Source organism: Triturus cristatus, chromosome 12 (assembly GCF_964204655.1).
Source record: "Triturus cristatus chromosome 12, aTriCri1.1, whole genome shotgun sequence".
NCBI lineage: Eukaryota > Metazoa > Chordata > Amphibia > Caudata > Salamandridae > Triturus > Triturus cristatus.
Window position 1 is genome coordinate 90,468,288 of NC_140595.1, and position 11,123 is coordinate 90,479,410.

The 11,123-nt window shown below is 43.0% G+C and overlaps 1 protein-coding gene across 3 annotated transcripts in view; it reads left to right on the forward strand.

Annotated features, from left to right (window-relative positions):
- Window positions 1-10,890, forward strand: part of RUSC1 (RUN and SH3 domain containing 1) — a 145,486-nt gene extending 134,596 nt beyond the window's left edge. For all 3 annotated transcript variants that reach the window (XM_085639441.1, XM_085639439.1, XM_085639440.1), the window contains one exon: window positions 5,018-10,890. In XM_085639441.1, coding sequence (XP_085495567.1) covers window positions 5,018-5,186 — 169 coding nt within the window. In that variant the 3' untranslated portion in view covers window positions 5,187-10,890. The remainder of the gene's footprint in view (window positions 1-5,017) is intronic.
- The last annotated feature ends 233 nt before the right edge of the window (window positions 10,891-11,123 follow it).

The following is an 11,123-nucleotide window of genomic DNA, read 5'->3' on the forward strand; positions in this document are numbered from 1 at the left end:
GAAAATTAGCACTGACTCTCCGGACATTATGTGCTTAGCTATCACCTTTCGGGATAACCATGAGCTGTGCCTGATAAACATCTATTCCCGTCCAGTGAATTATGGCCAAGTGTCCCCTGCTTTGACTAGTTTAGAGGTATTTTTGACCACAATTACCAACACTGATCACCTTATAATTGGTGGAGATTTCAACTGCCACTTTGAACCCTTGAATGGGTTGATCACCCCAGTATCTCAGGAAGAGGACGAAGTGAGGGCAATATCTCCAGCTAACACCTATCCCACGAAGGCTTGGACTCCACTGGTTCTCCAGCTCACTTCGATTACACTTAACTTCTCGCTGCGGGCATGTAATGGCAGGCTCCCAGCAGACAACCCAGGTAACCCAACATTCGAAAGAAATGGCCAAAACTCCATTATTGACTATATTATGCTCAGCATGGGCCTGTGGCCAAGGATTATGGACTTTCAAGTTAATAAACGTTGCGAAAGTGACCACAATCCCATTGCTGTAACCATGGAGTGTTTCACCAATTGCCATGTCTCCGTAAATGATTTACCCATACTAGCACCCTTGGCTATAGCCTGTGGTGCTCGAAGAGTTAGATGGGAAAAGATGGCCCAATCCCAAAGGAATCTTTGTGCCATGTACACTGATATTTATCCCCTTTCGGAGAAATCTATGAGAGAAGCCAACTTGCCAAAGGCTCACATGGATTTGGATCTGATTGGAGCAACCCATCTAGAACTCTGTGGTACCCTAGAAACCCATTTCAACCGGGACATCAGGAGAAATCCGGCATCTATGAGGGGGAACATCACCTGGTTTAACAAATCTTGCAGGGAAGCAAAGTCATCGCTCCTGATAACCATTAAGAATGGGGACAAGCCATTAATTAAGGAAGCGAGGGCTTACTTTAAGAAAATCACCAAGGAAGCAAAAAAAGAATGGGAAATAAGTAGATGGGAGGAGATCTCTCTAGCACTTAAGAATAGGCACTCAAGATCGTTCTGGAGTTTAGTGAAAACAGGATCGTCACGTCCTAACCAAGCTTTTCAACCTAATCTTGGGGAAGAAATATGGCGTGGTTACTTTGAAGCCTTGTATGCCTCTAAGCCTCCGGTAGCAAACAATCTCTTTCCCAACCCTAACGCTTGTCCATCCCCTATTTCGGGTCTGGCCCAGAGGTGCACCCTTAGAGAAGTTAGAGTGGCTCTTAGTAAAGTCCTACCAAACAAAGCGCCAGGTCTAGACAAGATCCCAGGCGATCTCTGACATCTGGGTGCCATATCTATATGGTCTTTTTAATGCAATCCTAACTGGAATGCCGCTACCTTCTACATGGGCTGGTGCCGAGATCATACCAATACACAAAAAGGGTTCTCCCCTGGATCCGGCAAACTATAGGCCCATCAGCCTAATTGACGTCGCCCAGAAGATTTTCGCGCGCATTCTTTTGGGGAGACTGCAAACCTGGATGGAGGACTTTAATATTTGAACCCCTCTGCAGGTGGGCTTTAGAGCCAAAATGTCAACTGTGGACCAACTGTTTAGGCTGCAAATGATCCACTGGAAAACTATCATTCTAGAAGGGGGCAGCCTTTATCTCACGTTTGTTGACCTAAAGTCTGCCTTCGACACGGTGGATCGTAGCCAGTTGTGGGAGCTACTAAAAGGGATGGGAGCACCTCTTTATCTCTGTGACCTACTCGAGCAGTTACATAAAGATACTTTTGCTAGAGTCAGGTTTGGACTTAATGGAGAACTTACGCACCCCTTCAGAGTTGAGAAGGGAGTCAGACAGGGGTGCGTCTTAGCCCCAACTCTTTTCTCCCTCTTCTTAAATGGGCTGGTTGAGGATATTCTGGCTCTAGGAGACATAGATACTCCTAAGCTGGCAGGTAGGAAAATTCCTGCATTAATGTTTGCAGACGACACTCTGCTTCTCTCCAGGACTCCCATGGGGATGGAAAGAGTCCTGGACGGATTTGCGACATTTGCAGGAAAAGGAATTTAGTCATTAACGTGAGTAAGACCAAATATATGGTCCTCCACGCAGATACTATTAAGCGCCCTATCCCAAAATTGGACGGTTTGCCCTTAGAACGGGTGAACCTCTTTGACTACCTGGGCCTGACACTCAACAATAAAATGACCTGGGGCCCCCAGATTTTAAAAGTAAATTTTAAACTTGCGCAGATATCAGGGGGGAATCACAAAGATGTATAAAAATAGTAAATTAAAACTAATTAGCCCTCTGGTGGAGATTTATAAAACCCAGGCTAGGGGGGTGGTAGTTTATGGAGCTGAACTATGGGGCCATAACTCAGCCCAGATTTTATCCAAGTCAGAAAATCAATTTTTAAGACAACTATTTGCACTCCCAAGGAGTACTCCCATCCAGCCGCTTAGGATGGACCTAGGTATTAATCCCATTGCAGACCTGGTCGCTTCCAGACCAGTAATGTATTGGCGCCGAATATGGAGCACCCCTGAACTCGCAAATTTTCAGGAGGAAATAAAATCCATCCTGTTGATACCAAAGGCAGGTGCCATCCCTTGGCTAGCCTACGTAAAAAAATTGCTGAGGGAGATAGGAAGAGAGGACCTCTGGCTCACACCTGAGGACTGTTGCCCTTCTGTTTCAAAAAGATCATTGGCAAAACCTTGGAGGAACATAACCTGACCCAGGCTATTCGATCAGTTAATACTGCTAATTTGACCTCTGCTTTTTTCGAGATAAAAACTGCCTATAGCTTTGAGCCAGTAATAGATCTGATCCAGCCGGTTACTGCCAAAAAATTATTCTTGCAATTCAGGCATGGTTCTCTCCCGCTCCACTAAAGAACGAATAAGTGGGCTGGCTCTGTTTGGAAACCCTGTCCTGGGTGTAGTGCTTCTGACGAAACCGAGGTCCACGCTATACTTTTTTGTCCTGCCTATAAAGTCCCCCGTCAAAGATGGATTATCCAACTCGCAAATAACACGGGGGCTAGGAATTACAGGGATCTGTTCAGGCTGCTGAAGTACTATTCTTCTCCCCTATATGTTACGGTGATTGCCAAATTCTTGTTTTCAATGTGGTTGATTAGAAGACGACTATTACCACATTAAGGCAATCCATGTGTTATTAACTATTCTACTCATTGTTTTTTTCTTTTTATTTAACATTTATATTTAAAACTATGTATTAACCTTTTTAACCTTGTTGGTACTGTTTTATGTGGTATGAACTTTTATGGCTTTTAGCCGAAATAAAGTTTTCTGACTGACTGACAAAATACAACGAGAAGCCATACCATACTATTACATGATGGACCGTACCATATACTGTTCAATGCCAAGCCATATTATACAATAGCATCAGCTCAGCTAGTATTTCTCGCCTTCTGCCGTTGCAGCCTACATAGGCAGGTTGCTGATGGGACACTGGTACGGCTGATGTGGCCTCCACACTGACCCTGATATTGGGGCGGTCTTCAATAATTATACCCTCTCCGCCAATTGAGGCTCCTACCTCTGTGTTTACGTAGCATTTTGACGTTGGCAGCAGATAACCAGTCTCTTAGACACAGCAGACTAACACTCACACATGATATTTAGAGAAGTCTTCTAAATGTGGTTCTTAGCCACATGGTCGCTTGCCAGGGATTCCCTACACCTTGAAAATACCGAACATCTCCTCCTGGATAGTCATCCATCCTAGAGGGCAAGGGACACTCCTTCCCTCTCTCAGAAGGCACATTTCTAGGCTCTTGGCAGACCTTAAAATCCTCCAGCAGCAAGAGCAGACTTCAGGCAGGCCTACTCCCCTATGGGAGACTGGCGGTCATGCAGACACCAGCCTTGGTCACAAGGCAATCCTTCGGGTGCTTAGAGGAGCAGCCCCTACTTAGGTCATGAAGAACCTGAAACTTAGTAACGGAACAAAGTGGGGTGATTTGGATTCTACGTTTGTACACATTCCACAGACAAATGGATGTGTCTTCACTGAGGTTTCAGAACTGGTTTGGGGTGGTTGTATTTCAAATCTCTTTTCTTCTGACAATCCTCAGACACAGGCTTTGTGCAAGTTGATTGCAGGTAGCAAAGATGCTGGCTTCAAGTAGGGGTCTCCAAAACAAGGGCATGATTAAGTGATAAGTTTCTGCACTTTACTGAGCTGACAGCCTTTCTGAAGGAGTAATCCGAGGCAGTCAAAAGGAGAGGCCATGCCTAGAAACTTCCTGACCTTAAACAACAGAGACTGTAGCCCCAGCCAATCCTTCTATCAAATTACAGTGCTCTGCAAGAACAAATCAGTAGCCCTTTGATAACAAGGTCCTCGTTTATTTTTTTTTGGTGGGGTCCCTGTCTATAGCCTCCTCTACTTCTGTGTCTGGGTCTCCACCTCCAGCCACAGGAATGTAGTCGATGCACTTCTACTGGAGAATCTGAATCTGCTCTCCATCCTAGGTCATGCCAAACCAGGCGCCATCCAAAATGGATACCACTGATCCTTGCACTCACTGTAACCACAACACACCTACTACTATACAATACAATGCTACAGATCTCAAATATGCCAATTTCCCTGCCACGTAAAATATATAAATTCAGAGAAAATGCCCATTTACCAAATATTTTATTGCTCTTTTCCCTTGGACTTGAGTAGGTCTATTCCACAAACAGAACTTGGGCAATGAATTCAGAAGGCAATCACCAACAGCTGCTGACTTAAAATATCAGTTGTAAATTATTTGTTGAGAAGATGGGTTCCCAAAATGGCGGTACTCTAAAGCTCACCGTTTTCATTTAACCAACTACCACACTCAGGAAGTTTGCTTTGTTTCCTTCAATGGGACCATTGAAATAGCCCTCTTGTAACAAAGATTTCTATAAGGAAAGCATAGGACTGAAAACATGGTATCATGACTATATGTAGTGATCTTGCAAAAACATAACATGGGAGTGATCTGATAACCTCTGCCTTGGTACCTTGCCCACTCTGACACCCTTTCTCCTTGCTTTTGTCAGGACCGTGAGGGCCATCTGCGACCACACAGGATCCTCGGGGTCCCACCTGAGCTTCCAGAAGGACGAGGTTTTACAGCTGCTTTCTACAGTGGATGACGACTGGATCCGCTGCTGCCGTGGGAGCAACACCGGTCTGGTGCCTGTAGCCTACACATCGCTGATCCTATGAGATACACGACTTGGGAGAAACAGACGCACTTTGTCCAGAGACAATATGCATGAAACATAGAAGAAGGTGCCCAAGCAGCTGGAAACAGTCCTCTTGGTGGGGCAGGTTCAGCCACCTGTCTGGCTGGGCTGCCTCAGAAAGGTCAGCGTTTGACTGGCCCAGCCACAGCCTTTATGACTCCTCAGAGATGCAGTTTTTGCTGTGAAGTCCAGTGTACCTCTGGATAGGCGAGAGCACTGCAGTGTGCTGATATGTTTAGAATGTTTTAAGAAATTGAGAATTTAGTGAATTGTGTCTGTAATAATACTATTTGTGAAATATACACCTTGAGAACTCAGTTTAAGTACTACAATGAGTGTCACAAAAACAGTGCAAACTTCCTCCAGCAGTGTTCTCTAAGCACTACAAGCCTCCGGCCATGCAAGCTTCCTTCTCAGAGTGTCCTGCCATCCCTATAGGTGTCTAGATGTAGGAGTGTCCCCAAGCAATGCCATGTGAGTGGTACAGGATTTAAGCAGTGTTTGCTTCCTCCAGTAGTGTTGTGCCAGTGCTACACAATCCCACCATGAAATGTAAAGAATATCATTCAGAAGTTCCCTCTCAGTGCTGTAGAGGTCCAGAGGTCAGAACTATACTCCTCATTGGTGGGAACATTAACCAATAGTAGGTGTTGTAGTACTTGAGTAGTATAAGCTTTCTACGAGCCGTAGTGTGAGAGCTATAGTAATCCTTTTGTGTGTGCTTACTACTCCTCTATCAGAGTGTGGTTCATTGGGCAGTGCTGTGAAAGTGCAATAGGAGTCCAGTAGTGTGAGCGTCCATTATCATTGTCCCTGCTGCTGCAATAGAACTTCAGTAGTGTGAGCTCATGAGCTGCAGTTCCTGGCAAGTACTACAGGACTCAAGCAGTGTGAGCATTGTGGTACTGGTGCATGGTCCTGTGAGTGCTACAATTTATGAGTATTGCAAGATTTTTCCACTACTACCCTATAGGGTGCTATCAGAGAAGTTCCATCCAGCTGTACACTGCCAGCACTTAAGTACTCCAGCAATGGAGCTTCCGACAGCGGTATCCTACCACTGCTATAAAACTCTAGCAGGATGAGGACCTCCCGGTAGTACCCTGTCGCTGCTAAAGAACTCTAAAAAATAGGAGCTTACTCCATCCTGTGCCCTACGACACACACACAGACCCATAAAGACTTCAGTTAGAAGGTAGCCTATGTAGAGAAAGATCTTCTTTCGGAAATGTAGATTACAATCAGCCGGTATCATCCGACATGAGGCTGCAAGCTTTTTCAAAGAGTTAAAATATGTTGTTCAGAAAAACTGTGGCTGCGGCATTTAACAAGGACTAAACGAGGGAGTGACATATAGTATGGGATCCCTGTAGCTCTGGAAAACTAAGGACTGGATGAGCTACAGTCTTCTGATATAGGCCAGCTCGCGATTTAAAATACAAGGACAAACTACTCATACTTGATATGGTCAATGAAAGGTCTAGAAAAAACAAGACGTATGAGCTGGCATGGGCCAACCTGGGATCTACACAGAAACCGGATAGAATGTGATCCTCATGTGTATCTAGCATGGGGCTACATGATACATCTGCTAAAGTTGGGAAGTGGATTCTCAAGGTCATGGAAAGAGCCAGGATATGCCGGAGTGCATTCCAGAAAGAAGAGGATTATTAGGGTGCTTTGTGAGTGGAGAGATACAACCATCAAGAAAATGGAAGGTATCTCACCCGTTTGCGTGATAAGGTGCACACGCACATTCCTAGAGCCTGATTAGATCTCAGCGGACAGGTTAACCATCACAGCGATGACAGATATCCCGTCGGCTGAAATATAAATCCCACAGCATATCATAGGATTTATATTTCGGTGGTGAGATATCAGTCACTATTGTGACGGAGTAACCCCTTCTCCGAGATCTAAATCCAGCTCTTAGTGTTGTTCGATTATGGAGTGAAAAATTTGGATAATGGACCACAGTTGGCCTTTGAACGATCATGTTGAAAGTACTCACCTGTGCACCTAAGACGTCTTATTTTCCCACTTATTTACTAGCCCGCATTACCACCGTATGCGTCAATGGTAAGGCCTCACAAGGAGGCTTGCTTATCATGAGACCTTTTCCATCTCTTCTGGTGACATCTGCAGTATTGTGTTCAGTGCTGCAGGCTATATTGTTAATATCCTGGAGTTCTTGAGGAAACATCTAGGGGAGTGTGCCCAATTCCTCAGGCCTCCTCTCAAGTAGTGGGTCTGTTTGGAGAGGTAAGAATTTTTCAGAAATTGGGGTTTTCGTGTATTTGGAGTAATGTCTTTATTTTACGGGGACTCTTCTAGGTCATGAGGCATTACATTTGGGAGTTCTGTTTTTCCTAAGTATTTCTTTTTTTATTATTTCTTTTTTACCCTTCTCCCTTCCTTTTCCTTAGTCTTTTTATTGTTTTGCCTATTTAATAATTATAAAGATTTGGTCCAAGTTTATTGTTCACAGCGAATTAAGACTAACAATATTTTCAATATACATAAAAATGTTAAGAAAAAAGCCATCCAACACACAAATTGTGTATAGAAAGGTTTCTTTCAAAAGCACATAAAATTATTATTTCAGTACAAATAATTGATTGTCTATTAATGAGAAACTATGATAACATAATTCACATTAGTGGCTGCCCTCTAATTACAAACAGCTACAGCTCTCTCTTAATTGACTACAATATTCCTACCTATGATGTAGGTGGCAATTAATGTTATGGATTGAAAATACAATATAAATTAATGTAATTAACATGAAAGGGAGTTTCCCTAAATCTATGTGTCCTCCCCCCCCCTATAACTTTAACCCCTAATGTCTATATATGTTTTTTTCCTGATATTTTAGTTTCTTTTGTTTTTAATCAACCAATATAATTACTGTGAGATTTTTTTGTCCAAAGCTAAATAAATGAAAAACACATAATCTTCCAAAATGTTAGCGGTAGATGTAAGCTACCTAGAAGATATGAGATCGGCGTCTGGAAAATTACCAAAATAAGTGGGAGGGCTTAACTCTTCAGTTTGGAGGAACAAAAGAACATAAGTAATGGATGTAAATATAGTGGTTGGGGTGTCCAATTTCAGGGCGGACCTGTCTCTACAACAATGGGTCCTGAGATGGGAGTTGTTGAGGAGAGGCTGAGAAAGAACACTACAGTGCATGGTATGGACAGACAGTAACAAATTGCCATTAATTGAAAGGCTGAGCTGAAGACTAGGGACTTTTCTGTCACCCTCGGACTGATTACAACCCAAGGCTTGCATTAGAGGCCGCCCTGTCAGAACACTGATTTTATAAGATTTGTCAGCTGTGTGTGACATTACTGATCAACTGTATGTAAAAATTAAGTAACCATAAGCATCAAATACAAAAAAATCCACAATACAAAAATGCCATAAAGAAGAAAGTTGATAACCAAGGCATAACAATAAGCATTGAAGTGCTGTATATTTTCCAAATTAAAAAATGTCAATGTACTATTAATTAAAACGGGGATCAGAGTTAAAATTAGGCATGTGGTAAAAGATAATGGCCTAATTTGTAAGCACTTCCTTATGTATGAAGTACTTTTATTCCCCAAATAGCGGTTTCTAGTAGGTCACATTTCGACCTGCCTCAAGAATAATAATGAGGTAGGTCACAATTTACGACGCATTAGAAATCACACCCATCACAGGGATGGTGGCCTGCTGGCGTCAAACAGACCACCATGTCTGAGATTGCTTTTTAAAAAAGCAGTCTTTTATGTATTTTTTTAAATAAAAAATGCAACCCGTTTTCGATAAAGGAACACAGGATGCGTTTAAAAATAAAAATTCTTTTTTTTTTTAAGAGTGAGCAGTGGTCTGTTGGACCACTACCTGTGTTAAAAAATATGTTTTTTTAAAATATTCTCAAAGGGGAAGGGGTCCAGTAAAAACCTATGCTAGACATCAAACGCAACGTTGTGCTATGTTACTAAGAATGGTGTGGCGCAAGAAGGAGCACCAGCATGGTGGAAGCGAGCAACAGCTCCATATAATAGTAGATATTGTACTTATGTGTTCTCTTTTACTAGTGCTTGGGGTGCAGTTTATGACACCAGTGTGGGAAACCCGTGAGCTAGAGAAAGGTTTCTTGTTCAACTTATCAAAATTCACCAGGGGCACCATGCAATATACAAGAGATAAGGACTAGGTGAGCGCGAGCTTGGTAAGGCCAGCCTGGGAACTAGAAATAAAGGACTGGATCAACAACTCATTTATTTATTTAGCGATTTATAGAGCGCCTGGTGACCCAGAGGCATCCCCGCGCTATGAGATCAGTGGAGATCTGAGGGGAGGGGGAGGGATACTATTTGGGAAAAAGGAAAGTTTTCAATCTTTTACGAAAGAGGAGGTGACAGGATTCCAGACGCAGGCTGCGAGGAAGTGAGTTCCTGGCATTCAACTTGAGTGCTAGAAAAGCACACACTATCAAAGTTAGTAAGTCTGGTATTGGCTGCAAGCCTTTTGGCTTCATCAATGCTTGCTTTCTCTTGTAATGGTTTTTGCAAAACCGTTTTTTGGGGGAAGATGCCTGGCCCTCATCAATGTTAGAAAAAAATAGCTTGAAGAAGAATATGTTTTTGATCTGAAAAAGCACACATTGCAATGGTAGACCCTGGCATTTAAGGGAACTACTTTATGTGTGGATGTGTTCTGTGTGCAACGGCAGAATGCTGCCAATGGCTGAAGAGGGCTCAACAAATGCCCCTCAATGTATGCTGTAGTGGGCGGAAGAAAGATGTGAATGACACAGTAACAGACCAATGTATGAAGGGGGCTGGCTGAAATCAATAAGTATATCATACATATAATTTAGAACTATCAGAAGGTCTTGGCTAACAACAGACATAAGGATTAGCTACTTACAAATTTTATGAAGGGCGCCCTGTGAAAAAAAACAGGACTACTTGAGCGAGTGATGCCTGGACAGTTTAAGATTAGTATAAAGGAGATTTGATCAGCTACTTGCACCTAAGGATATCTTCTTTGTGGTTGGAGTTGTGGTTAATGTTTCGGATAACCACAAGACCCTGCTGTGTGTCATGGGCCCCCCTACCTTCATGTCTACCTTGTAGTTTCCCCTCAACGTCTGTGCCCCGATACATCGCTTTTCACTCAACAGCTTTGAATCGCAGCGACCTACTGCTGATCCGTCTTCAGACGTTTTAGAGGAGTATCGTTTTCATTGCTTCTTTCTTGATTTAGTCCCTCACAGTATGTGCTTTGTGCTTCATCTAAACCAAGTCCTGCTCCATTTTGACACATGGAGACATGTTTGGAGGAAGTCTGGCTTGGGCTTTATATGCACCAGTGGGCAATACAGGATAGCACACTGACTCACAGTCGATGGGTATGATTTGTGGCTCCTGGATCACTTCTTTGAGGAGCTCCTTCTGGACTGTAATCTCTTATGCACAATGCAGTTTATTGTATATAATACCCAGTATATGGAGCCCAGGTGAAAGGGCCATATATTTGCTTGTCAGAGGGCTTTGTTTACAGGCACTTCAAAAATACTGTAATTAATACATATTTATCAATGAATGTCGGATGATTGTATTGTTAAATGCAGCACGAGCACAGATTACAAATCTGATGGAATAAAAAGATGAAAAAAAACACAACAACTTTGTAGTAATTATGCCATGTCGAGGAGCAAAGAGGGACATACTGATACATATTATGGGGTCACGCAGAGGCTTGGAGAATACAACAACTGCTTTGAGCCACATTGTGTATCTGCGGGACAAAAGAGGTGTTTTACTTTTTAGGTCGAGCCCACCAGTCAGTGCATGATGTCTCGTTGCAAAAGTGCTTTTGTAAGCTTAAAGTCTTTCCACCCCATTGCGAACCATTGGTC